The 20,980-nt window shown below is 42.1% G+C and overlaps 2 protein-coding genes across 2 annotated transcripts in view; both read right to left on the bottom strand.

Moving 5' to 3' along the window:
• LOC128316363 (cationic amino acid transporter 3-like) overlaps positions 1–20,980 on the bottom strand; it is a 293,114-nt gene that overhangs the window by 75,634 nt on the left and 196,500 nt on the right. The gene's annotated exons all lie outside the window — the stretch shown is intronic.
• On the bottom strand, positions 14,719–17,549 carry LOC106977154 (cationic amino acid transporter 3-like). The gene has a single exon (XM_053225952.1). The coding sequence runs from the start codon at positions 17,539–17,541 to the stop codon at positions 15,763–15,765; it is 1,779 nt and encodes a 592-aa protein (XP_053081927.1). The 5' UTR covers positions 17,542–17,549; the 3' UTR covers positions 14,719–15,762.

Below are 20,980 nucleotides of genomic sequence, written 5' to 3' on the forward strand. Positions count from 1 at the left end.
GGGTGTGAATGGGCCAAGCACACTTTGGAGCTTGGTGCACACAGTGGGTGTGTAATAAGTGTGAAATGGCCCATTGAGAGGCTGGACTTAGCTAGGTGAGGGAGGGTAGAGGGGAAGGAATGAGGCTGGATGGGTCTGCAATGTCTGTTTCCCGTTCTCTTCTCTTCCCCTCTGGGCCTCCTGGAGATAATATGCTCTAAGACAGACCCTGAGCCTGGAGTCCTCCCTAAGCTGATGGGGTTGTCCTCCCCTCCAACCACCTCCACCCAGCCCAGCTCAGGACACCAGAACACACATCTCCAAGAGCTCAGGCCACTGTACTCCCACCCCACCAGCAACATGGTTCAGCCAGGGCTCCCAGATCTCTGAGCCTTCTTCACCTAGGACACCAGGGTGAATGCCCTCATTCTGGCAGAATCTTAGGTGACCTCTTTGAGTTGCCTGGGCCACTGCAATCAAGTTAGTAGTCTTGAAGCTTTAGCCAGGACCCTTAGCCCATATGATTGATTAATGTTTCCTTGTATACCTATATATTGTGCATTCTTTCCTGGAAAACAACAGAGCCTTTTGCACATAATGAAACAGAAACCAGACAAACAAGACACTTATATTCAACAGTGTATACAGTGTAGTCTTGGCTTTGGGAGTATAGTTTTCAGTGTATAAATCTTTTACCGCTTTGGTTAAGTTTATTCCTAGGTATTTTATGGTTTTTGGTCCATTGTAAATGGGATCAATTCCTTGATTTCTCTTTCTGCTGCTTCATTATTGGTGTATAGAAATGCCACAGATTTTTGTACATTGGTTTTTTATCCTATGGCTTGGCTGATTTCATGTTTCAGTTCTAGCATTTTTTTCGTGGAGTCTTTCAGGTTTTCCATGTAGAGTATCATGTCATCTGCATAGAGTGAAAGTTTGACTTCTTGTTGCCGATTTGAATGCCTTTTATTTCTTTGTGTTGTCTAGTTGCTCAAGCCTGGACTTCCAACACTCCATGAACAACATTCATGAGAGTGGACATCCCTGTCATGTTCCTGACCTTAGGAATACTCTCAGTTTTTCCCCATTGAGGATGATATTAGCTGTGGGTCTTTCACATATGGCCTATATTATCTCAAGGTATGTTCTTTCTATACCCACTTTATAAAGATTTTGTTTTTGCTTTTGTTTTTTACAAAGAAAGAAAGCTGTGTTTTGTCAAATGCTTTTTCTGCATCTATTGAGAGGATCGTGTGGTTCTTTTTTTTTTTTAATTTTTTTTTCAACGTTTATTTATTTTTGGGACAGAGAGAGACAGAGCATGAACGGGGGAGGGGCAGAGAGAGAGGGAGACACAGAATCTGAAACAGGCTCCAGGCTCTGAGCTGTCAGCACAGAGCCCGACGCGGGGCTCGAACTCACGGACCGCGAGATCGTGACCTGAGCCGAGGTCGGCCGCTTAACCGACTGAGCCACCCAGGCGCCCCTCGTGTGGTTCTTAATCTCGAGGTATGTTCTTTCTATCCCCACTTTCTTAAGGTATTTATTTATTTATTTATTTATTTATTTATTCATTTTACAAGGAAAGAATGCTGTGTTTTTTTCAAATGCTTTTTCTGCATCTATTGAGAGGATCATGTGGTAATTATCCTTTCTTTTATTAATGTGATATATACTGTTGATTAATTTGTGGGTATTGAACCATCCCTGCAGCCCAGGAATAAATCCCACTTGATGATGTTGAATAAATCTTTTAGCATACTATTGAATTCAATTTGCTAGTATCTTGTTGAGAATTTTTGCATCCAATTTCATCAGGGATATTGGCCTGTAATTCCCCTTTTTAGTCAGCTCTTTGTCTGGTTTGTGCACCAAGGTAATGCTGGCTTTATAGAATGAGTTTGGAAGCTTTCCTCCATTTCTATTTTTCGGAACAGTTGGAGAAGAATAGGTATTAACCCTCTTTTAAATATCTTGTAGAATTCCCCTGGGAAGCCATCTGGCCCAGGACTCGTTTATTGGAATTTCTGATAATAGATACTTTGCTGTTCACATTTTCTATTTCTTCCTATTTCAATTTTGGTAGTTTGTGAGTTTCTAGGAGATTGTTCATTTGCTGCCCAGGTTGTTGGCATTTAATTTTTCATAGTATTTTCTTATAACGTTGGTATTTCTATGGTGTTGGCTGTGATCTCTCCTCTATCATTTGTGATTTTATCTATTTGGGTCCTCTTTCTTTTCTTTATGGTAAGTCTGGTTATGAGTTTATCAATTTTCTTTCTTCTTTCAAAGAACCAGCACTTAGATTTATTGATCTGTTCTACTGGGTTTTGGGGGGTTTTTTGTTTGTTTGTTTCCAAATCCTTTATTACTGCTCTAATCTTTATTATTTCCCTCCTTCTGCTAGCGTTAGGCTTCCGATCCTGATCCTTTCTACCTCCTTTAGGTGTAAGCTTAGCTTATGTATTTGTGACTTTTCTTGCTTCTTGAAATAGGAATGGATTGCAATGTATTTTCCTGTTAGTACTACCTTTATTGTATCCCAAAGGGTTGGACTGAAACGTTTTCATTTTCATTGGCTTCCATGTAATTTTTTTTTATTGCTTCTTTAATTTCCTGGTTAACCCAGTGATTCTTTAATAAGATTTTCTTTAACTTTCCATATATTTGAGGGCTTTACAAATTTTTTCTGATGGTTAATTTCAAATTTCGTAGTGTTATGCTCTGAAAAACTCCATGGTATGATCTCAATCTTTCTTTACCTGTTGAGGGCTGATTTGTGACCCAGTATGGTATCTATTGTGGAGAATGTTCCGTGTGCCCTTGAGAAGAACGTTAGTGTGAAATGTTCTGAATGTATCTGTTAAGTCCATCTGGTCCAGTGTCTTTCAAAGCCATTGTTTTCTTGTTGATTTTCTGCTTAAATGATCTGCCCATTTGTAATTGGGGTATTAAGGTCCCCGACTACTATTGTATTATTATCAATGATTTTCTTCATGTTTGATATTAAGTTCTATATTTGGGTGCTCCAAGTTGGGACAAAAATATTTACAATTGTTAGATCTTCCTGATGCATAGACTCCTTAATTATGAGATAATGCCTTTCCTCATCTCTTATTACAGTCTTTGGTTTAAAATCTACTTTGTCGAGGGAGTTCAGGAAGATGGGGGCGTAGGAGGAAGCTGGGCTCACCACGCATCCTGCTGATCACTTAGATTCCACCTACACCTGCCTAAATAACCCAGAAAACCGCCAGAGGATTAGCAGAACGGAGTCACCGGAGCCAAGCACAGACGAGAGGCCCACTGAAGAGGGTAGGAAGGACGATGAGGCAGTGCGCGCTCCTTGGACTGGCGGGAGGGAGCCGGGGCGGAGGGGCGGCTCACCGGCCAAGCAGAGCCCCCGAGTCTGGCTGGCAAAAGCGGAGGAGCCTGACGGACTGTGTTCCGACAGCAAGGGCTACTTAGCGTCTGGGAGGTCATAAGTTAACAGCTCTGCTCGGAAAGCGGGAAGGCTGGAGGACAAAGGGAGCGAGAGCTGCTGAGCCCCCGGAGGACAGAGCTCAGCTTGGTGGGGAACAAAAGCGCTCGCCAGCGCCATCTCCCCCACCCATCCCCCAGCCAAAATCCCAAAGAGAACCAGCTCCTCGAAAACACCCAACTCTGAGCTTCTTCGGAGCCAAACCTCCGCAGCGGATCTGACTCCCTCCAGCTGCCACAGGGCCCCTCCTGAAGTGGATCACCTAAGGAGAAGCGAGCTAAGCCTGCCCCTCCTGCCCCCTTGCACCTTGACTACCCACCCCAGCTAATACGCCACATCCCCAGCATCACAAGCCTGGTAGTGTGCAAGTAGCCCAGATGGGCCACGCCACCCCACAGTGAATCCCGCCGCTAGGAGAGGGGTAGAGAAGGCACACACCAGTCTGACTGTGGCCCCAGAGGTGGGCTGGGGGCAGACATCAGACCTGACTGCGGCTCCGTCCACCAACTCCAGTTATACACCACAGCACAGGGGAAGTGCCCTGCAGGTCCTCACCACGCCAGGCACTATCCAAAATGACCAAGCAGAAGAATTCCCCTCAGAAGAATCTCCAGGAAATAACAACAGCTAATGAGCTGATCAAAAAGGATTTAAATAATATAACAGGAAGTGAATTTAGAATAATAGTCATAAAATTAATCGCTGGGCTTGAAAACAGTATAGAGGACAGCAGAGAATCTCTTGCTACAGAGATCAAGGGACTAAGGAACAGTCACGAGGAGCTAAAAAACGCTTTAAACGAAATGCATAACAAAATGGAAACCACCACGGCTCTGATTGAAGAGGCAGAGGAGAGAATAGGTGAACTAGAAGATAAAGTTATGGAAAAAGAGGAAGCTGAGAAAAAGAGAGATAAAAAAAATCCAGGAGTATGAGGGGAAAATTAGAGAACTAAGTGATGCACTAAAAAGAAATAATATACGCATAATTGGTATCCCAGAGGAGGAAGAGAGAGGGAAAGGTGCTGAAGGGGTACTTGAAGAAATAAAAGCTGAGAACTTCCCTGAACTGGGGAAGGAAAAAGGCATTGAAATCCAAGAGGCACAGAGAACTCCCTTCAGACGTAACTTAAATCGATCTTCTGCACGACATATCATAGTGAAACTGGCAAAATACAAGGATAAAGAGAAAATTCTGAAAGCAGCAAGGGGTAAACGTGCCCTCACATATAAAGGGAGACCTACAAGACTCGTGACTGATCTCTCTTTTGAAACTTGGCAGGCCAGAAAGAATTGGCACGAGATTTTCAGTGTGCTAGACAGAAAAAATATGCAGCCGAGAATCCTTTATCCAGCAAGTCTGTCATTTAGAATAGAAGGAGAGATAAAGGTCTTCCCAAACAAACAAAAACTGAAGGAATTTGTCACCACTAAACCAGCCCTACAAGAGAGCCTAAGGGGGACCCTGTGAGACAAAGTACCAGAGACATCACGACAAGCATAAAACATACAGACATCACAATGACTCTAAACCTGTATCTTTCTATAATAACACTGAATGTAAATGGATTAAATGTGCCAACCAAAAGACTTAGGGTATCAGAATGGATAAAAAAACAAGACCCATCTATTTGCTGTCTACAAGAGACTCATTTTAGATCTGAGGACACCTTTAGATTGAGAGTGAGGGGATGGAGAAGTATTTATCATGCTACTGGAAGCCAAAAGAAAGCTGGAGTAGCCATACTTATATCAGACAAACTAGACTTTAAATTAAAGGCTGTAAGAAGAGATGAAGACGGACATTATATAATAGTTACAGGGTCTATCCATCAGGAAGAGCTATCAATTATAAATGTCTATATGCCAAATACCGGAGCCCCCAAATATATAAAACAATTACTCATAAACATAAGCAACCTTATTGACAAGAATGTGGTAATTGCAGGGGACTTTAACACCCCACTTACAGAAATGGATAGATCATCTAGACACACGGTCAATAAAGAAACAAGGGCCCTGAATGAGACATTGGATCAGATGGACTTGACAGATATATTTAGAACTCTGCATCCCAAACCAACAGAATAGACTTTCTTCTCGAGTGCACATGGAACATTCTCCAAGATAGATCATATACTGGGTCACAAAACAGCCCTTCATAAGTTTACAAGAATTGAAATTATACCATGCATACTTTCAGACCACAATGCTATGAAGCTTGAAATCAACCACAGAAAAAAGTCTGGAAAACCTCCAAAAGCATGGAGGTTAAAGAACACCCTACTAACGAATGAGTGGGTCAACCAGGCAATTAGAGAAGAAATTAAAAAATACATGGAAACAAATGAAAATGAAAATACAACAATCCAAACGCTTTGGGACGCAGCGAAGGCAGTCCTGAGAGGAAAATACATTGCAATCCAGGCCTATCTCAAGAAACAAGAAAAATCCCAAATACAAAATCTAACAGCACACTTAAAGGAAATAGAAGCAGAACAGCAAAGACAGCCTAAACCCAGCAGAAGAAGAGAAATAATAAACATCAGAGCAGAAATAAACAATATAGAATCTAAAAAAACTGTAGAGCAGATCAACGAAACCAAGAGTTGGTTTTTTGAAAAAATAAACAAATTGACAAACCTCTAGCCAGGCTTCTCAAAAAGAAAAGGGAGATGACCCAAATAGATAAAATCATGAATGAAAATGGGATTATTACAACCAGTCCCTCAGAGATACAAACAATTATCAGGGAATACTATGAAAAATTATATGCCAACAAATTGGACAACCTGGAAGAAATGGACAAATTCCTAAACACCCACACTCTTCCAAAACTCAATCAGGAGGAAATAGAAAGCTTGAACAGACCCATAACCAGCGAAGAAATTGAATCGGTTATCAAAAATCTCCCAACAAATAAGAGTCCAGGACAAGATGGCTTCCCAGGGGAGTTCTACCAGACGTTTAAAGCAGAGATAATACCTATCCTTCTCAAGCTGTTCCAAAAAATAGAAAGGGAAGGAAAACTTCCAGACTCATTCTATGAAGCCAGTATTACTTTGATTCCTAAACCAGACAGAGACCCAGGAAAAAAAGAGAACTACAGGCCAATATCCCTGATGAATATGGATGCAAAAATTCTCAATAAGATACTAGCAAATCGAATTCAACGACATATAAAAAGAATTATTCACCATGATCAAGTGGGATTCATTCCTGGGATGCAGGGCTGGTTCAACATTCGCAAATCAATCAACGTGATACATCACATTAATAAAAAAAAAAGAGAAGAACCATATGATCCTGTCAATCGATGCAGAAAAGGCCTTTGACAAAATCCAGCACCCTTTCTTAATAAAAACCCTTGAGAAAGTCGGGATAGAAGGAACATACTTAAAGATCATAAAAGCCATTTATGAAAAGCCCACAGCTAACATCATCCTCAACGGGGAAAAAATGAGAGCTTTTTCCCTGAGATCAGGAACACGACAGGGATGCCCACTCTCACCGCTGTTGTTTAACATAGTGCTGGAAGTTCTAGCATCAGCACTCAGACAACAAAAGGAAATCAAAGGCATCAAAATTGGCAAAGATGAAGTCAAGCTTTCGCTTTTTGCAGATGACATGATATTATACATGGAAAATCCGATAGACTCCACCAAAAGTCTGCTAGAACTGATACAGGAATTCAGCAAAGTTGCAGGATACAAAATCAGTGTACAGAAATCAGTTGCATTCTTATACACTAACAATGAAGCAACAGAAAGACAAATAAACTGATCCCACTCACAATTGCACCAAGAAGCATAAAATACCTAGGAATAAATCTAACCAAAGATGTCAAGGATCTGTATGCTGAAAACTATAGAAAGCTTATGAAGGTAATTGAAGAAGATTTAAAGAAATGGAAAGACATTCCCTGATCATGGATTGGAAGAATAAATATTGTCAAAATGTCAATACTACCCAAAGCTATCTACACATTCAATGCAATCCCAATCAAAATTGCACCAGCATTCTTCTCGAAACTAGAACAAGCAATCCTAAAATTCATATGGAACCACAAAAGGCCCCGAGTAGCCAAAGTAATTTTGAAGAAGAAGACCAAAGCAGGAGGCATCACAATCCCAGACTTTAGCCTCTACTACAAAGCTGTAATCATCAAGACAGCATGGTATTGGCACAAAAACAGACACATAGACCAATGGAATAGAATAGAAACCCCAGAACTAGACACACAAACGTATGGCCAACTCATCTTTGACAAAGCAGGCAAGAACATCCAATGGAAAAAAGACAGTCTCTTTAACAAATGGTGCTGGGAGAACTGGACAGCAACATGCAGAAGGTTGAAACTAGACCACTTTCTCACACCATTCACAAAAATAAACTCAAAATGGATAAAGGACCTGAATGTGAGACAGGAAACCATCAAAACCTTAGAGGAGAAAGCAGGAAAACACCTCTCTGACCTCAGCCGTAGCAATCTCTTACTCGACACATCCCCAAAGGCAAGGGAGTTAAAAGCAAAAATGAATTACTGGGACCTTATGAAGATAAAAAGCTTCCACACAGCAAAGGAAACAACCAACAAAACTAAAAGGCAACCCACGGAATGGGAAAAGATATTTGCAAATGACATATCGGACAAAGGGCTAGTATCCAAAATCTATAAAGAGCTCACCAAACTCCACACCCGAAAAACAAATAACCCAGTGAAGAAATGGTCAGAAAACATGAATAGACACTTCTCTAAAGAAGACATCCGGATGGCCAACAGGCACATGAAAAGATGTTCAACGTCGCTCCTTATCAGGGAAATACAAATCAAAACCACACTCAGGTATCACCTCACGCCAGTCAGACTGGCCAAAATGAACAAATCAGGAGACTATAGATGCTGGAGAGGATGTGGAGAAACGGGACCCCTCTTGCACTGTTGGTGGGAATGCAAATTGGTGCAGCCGCTCTGGAAAGCAGTGTGGAGGTTCCTCAGAAAATTCAAAATAGACCTACCCTATGACCCAGCAATAGCACTGCTAGGAATTTACCCAAGGGATACAGGAGTACTGATGCATAGGGGCACTTGTACCCCAATGTTCATACCAGCACTCTCAACAATAGCCAAATTATGGAAAGAGCCTAAATGTCCATCAACTGATGAATGGATAAAGAAATTGTGGTTTATATACACAATGGAATACTACGTGGCAATGAGAAAGAATGAAATATGGCCTTTTGTAGCAACGTGGATGGAACTGGAGAGTGTGATGCTAAGTGAAATAAGCCATACAGAGAAAGACAGATACCATATCGTTTCACTCTTATGTGGATCTTGAGAAACTTAACAGGAACCCATGGGGGAGGGGAAGGGAAAAAAAAGAAGTTAGAGTGGGAGACAGCCAAAGCATAAGAGACTGTTAAAAACTGAGAACAAACTGAGGGTTGATGCGGGGTAGGAGGGAGGGGAGGGTGGGTGATGGGTATTGAGGAGGGCACCTTTTGGGATGAGCACTGGGTGTTGTATGGAAACCAATTTGACAATAAATTTCATATTTTGAAAAAAAAAATAAAGAAGACATCCAGATGGCCAACAGGCACATGAAAAGATGCTCAACATCGCTCCTCATCAGGGAAGTACAAATCAAAACCACACTCAGATATCACTTCACACCAGTCAGAGTGGCCAAAATGAACAAATCAGGAGACTATAGATGCTGGAGAGGATGTGGAGAAACAGGAACCCTCTTGCAATGTTGGTGGGAATGCAAATTGGTGCAGCCACTCTGGAAAACAGTGTGGAGGTTCCTCAAAAAATTAAAAATAGATCTACCCTATGACCCAGCAATAATACTGCTAGGAATTTACCCAAGGGTAAATTTACCCAAGGGATACAGGAGTGCTGATGCATAAGGGCACTTGTACCCTAATGTGTATAGCAGCACTTTCAACAATAGCCAAATGATGGAAAGAGCCTTAATGTCCATCAACTGATGAATGGATAAAGAAATTGTGGTTTATATACACCATGGAATACTATGTGGCAATGAGAAAGAATGAAATATGGCCTTTTGTAGCAACGTGGATGGCACTGGAGAGTGTGATGCTAAGTGAAATAAGCCACACAGAGAAAGACAGATACCATATGGTTTCACTCTTATGTGGATCCTGAGAAACTTAACAGAAGTCCATGGGAGAGGGGAAGAAAAATAAAAAAGAGGTTAGAGTGGGAGAGAGCCAAAGCACAAGAGACTCTTAAAAACTGAGAACAAACTGAGGGTTGATGGGGGGTGGGAAGGAGGGGAGGGTGAGTGATGGGTATTGAGGAGGGCACCTTTTGGGATGAGCACTGGGTGTTGTATGGAACCAATTTGACAATAAATTTCATATTAAAAAATAAATAAATAAATAAATAAAATTTAAAAATTAAATAAATAAGTAATAAAAAAATAAAAGCTTGTTGTGTTTCCTACCACTGAGAGTTACTACTATATTAAAATGGGGCCATACACTGCCCAGAGCCTGGCACTCCAGTATTTTTGGTGTGCACTCTGCTGTTGCATTTTGGCTGCTCTTTCCCACTGGTCAGTCCTCTGCAGAGTTCCTCCTTGCACTCATTGTTGGAGTGTTGGACTTTTAACTAGGTGTGCTTTGGTTTCTTTGTTGAAGTAACCCTGGATAAAAGGGATGAGGGAGAAGCCTGTTACACAAAAAAATCGGGAAAAAGACAGGCAACTGAATGAAACCAACAAGAAACTATAAGCCTGACTCCAAAGAAAAGAAGAAGGAAAAAAGAAAAAAGGACTGCAGGCGTCTTTTTGAAGCGCTTCATTTTCAGTGCACTTGGTGCATGAGAGGCGCTGGCTGTGCTGGTCTGGAGGAGAGGTGTGCCGCATTGGCTCAGAGTCAGTCCTGCCGCAATTAATAAGCAGCTGCCAGCACGGGACCAGGGTTCAGTGTATGCAGGTCCCGACTCGACTGGGGGCCGCTGTCTGCTCTCTCAAGTCCCACCATGTTGGTGTTAGCGGGAAAATGGCACTACCCCAGTCTCTCATCCAGGTCTGGGACTCTCGCACCCTAGTGTGAGATTGGCACTGTGCAGATCCACTCCCCTCCTCCAGAGTAGAGCCTCTCCATGTTGGAATTTCTCTGTCCCTGAAAAACTGTCCCACACCTGAGCAGTGTTAGGGATCTATGGAGTAGCACTGCTAAAAACCGCAAAGGTTATATTCCATATGAGTGTGTCTCTGTCCCCCACTAATGAAAGGCCTTTTGCTGGCACCTGCAGAGTATTTTGTCCTTGGGGAGGCAATATATCCTCTTCCAAATGTACTCCAGGAAGGGGACTGTTTCTGTCACAGTGCATCCCAGAGATCCCTACACCAACCTAGCACTGTGGGGCCAGCTCCCACCTCACCATGAGCACAAGCAACAGCTCTACAGTTCAACTCTAGAAAGTTGTGCAATTCCAAAATTTCAGACTTTGAGCCCCAAATGCAAGCAAAAAAATAACTGGGAGACTCAGTACTTCTCACTCCCCAGCCCATAGTCCAGAGAGGTTTTCCCCTTGTGTGAACCTGATGCAGCACTTTCTCAAACTGGGTCTCTTTTTATCTCTTTTGTCTCTCCACGGAAAGGGTTCCCTCACCTCTACAGCCTGCCATCTTTCTCTCTCCCAATTCACTTTCGCATACCTCACACCTGCCACGCTTTCTCCTTCTAACTGTGGAAATCCTTCTGCCACTCTGTAGATAGGTTTCCTGGTTTTCCAAGTGATCTGACAGCTGTGTTTGAGGGATGAGGAAAGCCCAGGTTCCAGCTACGTCTCCCCCATCTTAACTCCTCCTCTCATTCCTTCCTGATTCAGAAACCTTACTCCATGATACGAGGCACAATACACAATACAAACGTGGCTCATAAATTCCCTTCAAATGTCAACACACATCCCTCACAAAAGTCTCAATATTTCATGCCTCCTAGAGGTCCATGTAGCCTAGAATACTGTCCCATTTCTTTTCCAGTTCATCTGTCCTTCTTCTACTTCCCAAATTGCTCCATAGGCACCCTCTCCAGGAAGTGACCCTTGACCAACACCTCTTTCTCAGTTTCTACTCATACCTTCCCTTCCAAAGTAATGATGTCTCAATCCCTGTCCAGTTAGTAATTCCTCCTATTTCAGTTCATTTTTCTTCCCATTTGGGGTGTAAATTCTCTTTACCCAAAAGAATTGAAGATGCTTCAACAAGATTTTTGCACCAGTCTCTCAAGAAAGCATCTAAAGGAAGGGATAAGTATATGGGTAATCCCGCCTCTAGCAGGCTTCCCTGGAAGCACCTACTCTCTGTTGGAAAGGTCACAAATCCACAAGTAAGAAAGTAGCTTCCCATCCTTCTTTTCTAGTAAGGCCTCATACATAAATACAATAGGAAAACACTGGCTCCCATATGCCAACCATAAAACTCTGACTCTTCAAGAAAGATGCCTGTTGTGCCCAAGCTGGAGCCAGTCTCATCTTCAGGGATTCCCTGGAGTCAGTAGACTTCTCTTAATTTTGGTACCTTGGACCCTCTCCAAGTCCCATGAGTATGGATGCAGCAAGACCAGGAGAGGTCATTTCAGGCAATCAGCTGCCCCAGGGCAGCTGCTCTTTGAGTGAACATTGTTCTTACCATTGAGTCTAGAGGGAGTAGAGAATCTGCTCCTTGTTCTGAGCAAGACTCCACTCTGACGGAACAGACAGGACAGTCACTAGAACTCCAGGCAGAGCCACACAAAGGCAAAACTACAAGTGCTGGGGTACAGTTCTAGATGTTGGGTACAGATCTAGATACACTTCTAGATGTAGTTCTGGGTGGAGGCTCCAGGAAGATAGTTTTAAAGGAGAAACACAGTGCTAGCCTAAAAGGAAGGAGAATTTCTGTACCAAAGAAATGTGTAAAGCTCTAGTCAATTCACCACGAATTATTAAATGCTCATTGTGTGTCTGGATACAGGAGGATGCTCTGGGGGAGCGAACAAGATACACTCCTTATCTATGATCTACAACCAGGAACAATATACAAAAATAAAGGCACTCAGATAACTGTGGTATTTCATTTTTATTTCAGCTTTATTTATGTACAATTGACATAAAATTTAAGATATTTAAAGTATACATTGTGGTTATCTGGCATACATATACATTGTGAAATGATTCACAATGATTTCCCCAAGGTGATAGGATTAACAATTGTATTTTAATCTAAATGTTTCATGAAATGAAGGTAAGTGTTCAAAGGGCAACTTTGTGTCCTTCCCTTCATCTTTCCATGTGGAGACTTCGTTTTCTATATGTGGCCCCAGTACCAACAGCATCAGCATCAACTGGGAACTTGTTAGAAGTACATGTTGTGGGCTCCACCCAGACCTACTGAATTCTAAATGCTGGGGCCAGGGACCAGCAATCTGTTTTGTCACAAGTCCTCAAGGTATGGTGACACCTGCTGAAGACTGAGAACCACTGACAGAGTACTATTCCTGGCCCCACTCCAGGAATAGTACTGCCCCCTCACTATCACTTTGATTAGTGAGTTAAACCAACAGCACTAATCATGCCCAGCTCAGCCCCTTCCATTTTTTTATTGGTTTTCCTTTTTTATCCAGTGCCAAACTGACCGAAACACATGCATTACAACCTGCTCATACATAAAAAATCTAATTAAAGCAGAATCTTTCCTGTGGCGTCTTGTGGAGATTGCTTCGCATTACTTCTGATGAGGAATAAGTCTGTTTAAATTAGTGATGCAGGCTTAGCAAGCCAATTGAGCTACAGATCAAAAGCTAAGTGTTTAATCAACTGTCTCTATGTCTTGATTATCAGTTGGTTCCAAACATAGGAGTGAGAAATGGGGTGTTATTTATCGCATCCTTATACCATGTTGTAGTGAAAAGTGGGCAGGATGCAGGTTCAGGTTGCCTGCAGTAGAGAGACCTAGCTGAGAGAATAACAAGACACAAGAACCAGAGGAAATCCTAGAATTCTGTAAGTGAACCTAACTTTAGAAATAATCAGTTCTGACGTCTCGTGTTACAAAAAAATAAAAATAAATAAGCAAAACATTGAAGGAACCAAAAGGCCTGCTCAAGGTCACATTGCTAGTTAATGGTGGGAACAAGAGCAGAATCCAGGATACTTGGCTCCCAGCTGTGCACTTTCTGAGCAGGTGGACCAAAGCAGACAAGAGTAGAGAAACTTTCAAGTCCAAGAACACAGATATTGCCAAGTAGAAGAACCAACCCTAGGGATTTTCATTATGGGTAGTGGGTTCAAATCCAAGTGTTTTGTGCTCAGAGGAGAGCTCTGGCTCCAATCCACCTGTGCATGTTCTGTTGGCCCCTCTCACAGCCAAGGCTCAGGCTACAAACACTACAGTGTGTTCATTGTGTTCTGAACACTGCTTCATTTTCCTGTGCTTCTCCAAGTGTTGTTCTCTCAGCCTATAGTCTCTCACTGCTGCCCACATGTGGGAAAATCCTAACCTGTCTTGGAGTGAGCCAACTCAAATGCCATTCCTCTACAACGTCTTCTCTGATTTCACCAATCAACCCTCACCACTGTGCCAACCCCATGTGATCCTCCAGCACTCTGAATTCCCAGGACACTTTATTTGTATATTACTTATTATGACAACACTTTCTACTTTGTGTTACAGCTATGCTTTACCCCTTGTATTAGAATATAAGCCCCTTAAGAGCAGGGGCCATATTTCATCTTTTGGGTTTTTTTTTTTGTTGTTTTTTTTTGTTTGATTCTAGTTTCTTTTTTTTTGTTGTTTTTGTTGAAGTATAATTACCATACAGTGTCATTATATTATTCTAGGTGTACTACATAATGATTTATTGATTCCACACATTTCTCAGTGCTCATCCAGATAAGTATACTCTTAATTCCCCTTATCTATTTCACCCATCCTTGTACCCACTTCACGTTGACAACCAACAGTTTTTGCCCTATATTTGAGTGTATGAGGTTGTTTTGTCTCACTTTTTCCTCTTTTGTTGTTGTTTTATTTCTTAAATTGGTATAAGAGCGGAACCATCTGGTGTTTGTCTTACTCTGAACAGACTTATTTCACATCATATTATTTCCTCTAGGTCCATCCATGTTGTTACAAATGCCAAGATTCCATTCTTTTTTATAGCTGAGTAATATTCCATGACAGATAGATAGATGATAGATAGATAGATAGATAGATAGATAGATAGATAGATAGATAATTTGATAGATATTACATCTTCTTTATTCATCTATCAAGGGACATTTGGGTTGCTTCCATGTCCTGGCTATTGTAAATTATGCCACAATAAACATAGGGGTGCATATATCTTTTTGAATTCATGTAACTAAAAAGCTTTTGCCCTGAAAAGGAAACCACCATCAAGAGAGAAAGGAAACCCACTGAATAAGAAAAGATATTTGTAAATGATATATCCAATAATGGGTTAATACACAAAATACAGAAAGAACTTGTACAACTCAGTCCACTTAAAAAATGGGCAGAGAAACTAAATAGACATTTTTCCAAAGAAGACATACATATGGCCAACAGACACTTGGAAAGGTGTTCACCATCACTAATGACAGGGAAATGTAAATTAACACTACAATTGGATATCACTTTAAACCTGTCAGGATGGCTAAAATCAAAAAGACAAGATAAGCAAGTATTGTCCAGGATATGGAGAAAAAGGAACACTCAGATATTATTGTTGGGAATGTCAGTTGGTGCAGCCACTGTGGAAAGCAGTATGCAGGTTCCTCAAAAAATTAAGAATAAAAGTACCTACGATCCAGTAATTCTGCTACTGGCTATTTGTTTTAAATAATCTCTATACACAACATGGGGCTCAAAGTTACCACCCTGAGAGAAGAATTGCATGCTCTACTGACTGAGCCAGCCAGACACCCCACAGCTACTGGATATTTAACCAAGGAAATAAGTTTTTTTCTAGTTTCTTTTAATAATAATATTTTAAAGCCTGTAACCAACTATAGACGCAATTCAAGTAGACAAGTCAAAAAGGAAAAAGAAAAAACAAAAGAAAAAAAAAAGAATGAGTAAAGGCACATCCTTCACTCCACAATATACACAGAGCTCTATTAGTGTTCACCCACCAGCATCCCATGGGAGGCCTACTTTTCCATGTGATCAAGAGTACTGCATTATTAGGCAGGGGGACCTGACTACATTCAGGTGTGATGATGTCCAACTGCATAGGTACTGACACAGCTGAGTTCAAGGTCTACACTTTTGGCCAAACTTAAGTGGGGTTAGTGACCCAGCTGTGATGGACCCCATAGCCAAAGTAGAAAACAAACCCAGTCAGCATCCACACACCAAATACCATCCAGGTGCCAGCTGTCATCTGCATCATAAGGCAAACATTCACAAAGAGGCTCAGTAGTGGGAGGAGAGGCAGAGCAGGGACCTTAAAGTAAAGGGAACTGGAGCTCTGTGGCTGTCTCCAGATGACCCCAGTGAGCCCAGTGATGAACACCAGGAGAAGCACAACCACTGAAATCCACACTGGGTCTCCAGAAAGCAGAACTGGCCACTGGGTCAGCACCAAGCAAAGAGGAATAATTAGCAGAACAAGCAGTGAAGAACAAACATAGACAACCCGGCCAGAGAGTGGAGTGGGGGAGGAGCTGCCTGGAAAAAGTAGTCGCTGTAGAGTCAGCCTCTCTTCTGCAGGTCCATTCTCCTCCTGCTCCTCTGCTTCATTTCCCCCATTCCTCCTCTCAGGCTGATACCTGAGGATGAGAACACAAATCGCAACTAGGGAGTAAGAAATCAGGGACACAACCGACCTGAGGTCCAAGAGATCAGTGACGCCAAGGAATGATATAATGACTGCAACTGTTCCAATCATCACAATGATTATGATAATGATGTATTGGTGGTAAGAGATATGGGTAAGGACATGGAACAGGAGGCCATCCTTTCCCATCATGTATAACACCCGACGCATCGGCCTCACAAAGCCCCAAAGGCTGGTGGAAAGAATGCACAGCAATGCAAAAGCTACCACATAGTAGGCAGGGACCCAGCCAATATGGAGAAATACCTCAGGCAAGGTGCTCCCAGAATGAATCTGGTAGTAAGGCACCATGAGCGTAAGTGCTGAAGAGACACCAAAATATATCAGAAGGCAGATGAACAGTGAAACCACAATGCCCATGGGGATGGAACGCTGGGGATTCTGGGCTTTTTCAACTCTGGCAACAATACTCTCAAAACCAATAAATGCATAGAAACAGATAGCTGCTCCACGGAGAATCCCCTCAAACCCAAAAGGCACAAATCCTCCAGAGCCCAGGGGGCCCAAGCTTGAGGTGTCATTGAGTCCAGCCTTTACATAGTCCTCTTCTGTGAGCTTCCAGTTGTGCAGGTCCCCCTTAATGAAACCAGAGATGATGACAAAACTGAGAACCAGAATTTTCACCAATGTGAACACTTTGGCAAGTGTGGAAGTCGATAATGGCCAGAAATACCAAAAATACCTGATCTCCATGAACACCACCAAAAAACCAAGAACAAAGAATTCTAGATATTCTCTAAGGAAATGGGAAATGTGCCCTGAGATTCTCTCTTGCACAGTCTGAGAGACCTGGTTTCCACGCAGGTTGTCAAAAATTAAGATCCATGTGCTGAACGCAATGGCTTTCTCAGCAACAAGGGAGAGGATGAGGTTCCAGCCATTGACGAAGGCCCAGAGTTCACCTATAGTGACATAGCTGTGCAGATATGCAGAGCCAGATTGGGGAACCCGGGCACTAATCTCTGCATAGCACATCCCAGCCAATAGAGAAGACAGGATGGCCACCAAAACACAAATCACAAAGGATGGTCCTGCTTGATTTCTGACCACCTCACCAGCCAGGACATACACACCTACACCCACTGTGCGGCCTACACCCAGGGCCACTAAATCCAGAGTGCTCAGTCTTCTCTGTGGGTCATTCTCAGCCACCAGTTCTGTCAGCGTAGGTCCGCGTACCAGTTTTTGACCAAATCTACGAAGTGCCTGACACAGCATCTAGCTGGAACTGAAGAGGATTCCAGGATCAGAGAGCTGCAGCAAGCCCAGGAAGCAGAGTCTCGGATCAGGTTCAGTGAGGCTACGTTTAGCCAAGTTGAGTTGGGGCTGACAAGGTCCATTACTCAGGCTTCAATGCTCCTGCTTTGTATTTCATCTGGTATGTGATAGCCCTTCATAAATCCTAAATAAACAATAAATATTTACTGAACAATGGTGTTCAACAAACTAACAAAAGTTTACAACCACAGCTCATGAGTCCCATGTCACCTGTTGCAGCCTGAGTATCACAGAAACTGAAATAAAAGATCATAACAAATCAACCTTGTCCCCCCCCACCCCAGAAAAGTGTCAAATATCTCCCGACATTCTCCTTTTACACACCACATGACAAAATCCCCTTTGGGTTCATCTAACTCATGTAGCTTCATGGACTAATGAAGCTGTAGGACACAATAGGGCATGAATTTCTTGTGCAGTAATTTACACATGGGATGTTTGTGTGGTACTTGAGCATAAGTTATGATATTAATTTATGGACTAGAGAGCCTTGTTGCAGTGACAGAACAATTTCTTAAATAAAATCGCAATTTAAAATACAATATTGGTATCACTTCCTTAAAACTCTTTAGCCCCAAATCAGTACCCAAGATCAGATGACCCCCTTTCTCCTCATCCTGCATCATCCATTTAGCTGTACTGATGGCAAGTAAAGTACAGTCCAACCCTTCCCTTTACCCATCTAGGACCACAGGGGGCAATGTGAGAAGAGAGGAAGACAGATAAAGAGGCAGGGCCTTCATAACTACCTGCAAGAACTAGAGGACAAGACTGTCTGGTGAGGAAACACTGGAGAAACAGGTGCATATGCCAACCAAGTATCCATTACTAAGGGAGAAGAGCCAGAAAGGCCATTTTGTGAATTCTGACATTCAGTAAACCTCACCCAAAACAACCAGGCAAAACTTACTGCAGTTTATATGTCCACAGTTATGAGAGTGTGATGGGTAGGAAGGAAAGAAGTAGGTCACCTAGCTCAGTAGATCACAACCAAAACAATTCCTTCTGTCCCTTTGCTCTCTGGGTTCCAGGAGAGAAGGTGACCTCACTTCTGCAGACAGTCTCCTCACTGGCCACACTGTGCTCTATAAACACCCTGGGCCATCTGTGATGTAAGCAACCAGCCACCTGGAGACCCTGCCCTGCTCTGTGAGCTTATATTAAAACACTAACTTGTAACTCCCTCTTAATTTTCTACCATAGTTATTTTTCACTCACTCAAACCATGGTCTCAATATGCCAAACACGTTTTGTTAATAAAGGAGCCCTACATGTGTTTCCTCTTTGCCCTTCCTCCACTGCTGCTCTTCAAATGGCCCCCTCCATCAAATGGAGCAAGACTTTGATGAAAAATTCACAGCAAATGTCTCAGACATGAGTAGAGAAAAACAGAGAAAACAAAGTCATGCAGCCCCATTCTCCTCGCTACTTGGGCTTTGGTTTTGAGAGAATTTTAGGAATTGTTGTCAGAGGGTTTTAAAAGCAGAAAGACCAAGTCAAAATTGAAGTCTTCTCTACAGATTATCAAAAGGAATCCTGATGTTATGAGTCAAAGCTTCTGTGTACAAATCCATCTAGACTCCTTATTTGCCACCCACCAGTTCCACGGTTATGATTTACTAAGAAGTGCACAACATAGACAAAGTCAATACTTAACTCATGGAATCTTGCTACACTACACTATAAATGTGATTGACGTGTTGCCCACCCACCCCCAGGCTTCAAATCCTTCAGTGGTTCCCATTGCCCTTCCTTTCTTCATCATCTGACATGTGCTGATTCCTGCAGCCTCATCCCCTGCCCAGCTTCTGCTCCAGCTGTGAAATTCTACACTCACCCTATTACCTGTCTCTAATGCCTTCTTGTCCCTTCACTTTGCTAACCCCCTACTTCTCTTTCAGTTCCCAGCTCAGAAGTTGCCTCCCCAGAAAGCCTCCCCTGACCTTATGCTGCCTTTCCTGTGTGCTCTCATAAAACCTGGGCTTCCCCATGTGCCATTTATCCTAATGTATCATAATTCCAGCTAATCTGCCTGTGTCTTCTATCAAAGTGTGACTTAGATGCTCAATAGATACTTGTTGAACAAATACACAAACTGAGAATACAAATCTGAAAGAGAACATAATCCAGAATTCCTACCTAATTGCCTTTGTGATATACATACTTTGTAGTCAAACAGTATTTGTAATTCTTATTTAGATAAAGATATAAATCATATTACCATCCTTGTAGAAGACAAGCAAAATGAAAAGTGTGAAGGGAAGACAAACTGATGAAACTTTGACTGTACATCACACATGGCAGGTGTAAACCACACATGGTGACAAAGAATTGTCAAATGTTTTGAAGATATCAGGCCCTATAACCTCGGTGGGATGTCCTAAGGCAGAGGTTTTTACTTTGGGGGACAGAGGGAGGCATAATGAAGACACTGGGGAACATTTTCAAACTTCATATCCTGTCCCTCTGGAGATTCTTGTCCACTAGCCCTGTGCTTCCCATGGCTGCTCTAAATCACCCCAAATGACACGAAATTGTCCTCAATTTCAAAGGGAAGAGATTACAAAAGCTTTCTTCACAGGAAAGGAGCACAGTTTAGCATTTAGGAGTAAAGGCTCTGCAGGTACATGATTCAGGTTCAGATCACAACTCAACCTTATACTGGGTACTCTGGACAAATTAGTTAACCTCTCGGTGCTTTAGTTTCAATAACAGTCAAATGAAAGTAAAAGTACCTCATAGGGTAATTGTGAGGCATAAGAGAAATGATGTCTATAAAGTAGTTAGCTCAGTGCCTAGCAAACAATATGTAATTAATGTAATCTGCCTAATGTTTAATATTGAAATCTGATCCAAATTCCCAAATTTGAAAATCAGTTAGTCTTTATAAATCTCTAGCCCCAAAATCATCCACTGAAATTCGAGACTGTTAGCTTGCCCTCATGAAACAATGAAAACAGCTTTATTCCATATATTTTGCCTTGAAATGCTAAGTACCCCAATTAAGCACCCTCCTACATGGTGTTAAACACTTGGAGGTTCTAAGCTCACTGGGTTAGTTCAGGCATCAAGAAAATGAAAGCCTTAAACATCATCATCATCATCATCATCATCAATATTTTTGCCTATGGATGCCTCATCTTATTCCTAGAAAGGGCAGTTTTGGGTACTGTCTGCTAAGAGCAACGGACATTATGTCAGAAATTTTGGATTTGAGCCTTTCCTCTTCCACTTCACTATATAAACCAGGGTTATTTGCTTGATCTCTCTAAGCCTCAGGTTTCCTCACCCACAAGGAACCTTACTTCACTTCCCTTACAGGATCCACATAAAAATTTGATGAGAAGATACAAAATACCACCCAACACTGGTGGGAGTG

This window comes from Acinonyx jubatus, chromosome B4 (genome assembly GCF_027475565.1).
Source record: "Acinonyx jubatus isolate Ajub_Pintada_27869175 chromosome B4, VMU_Ajub_asm_v1.0, whole genome shotgun sequence".
Classification (NCBI taxonomy): Eukaryota; Metazoa; Chordata; class Mammalia; order Carnivora; family Felidae; genus Acinonyx; species Acinonyx jubatus.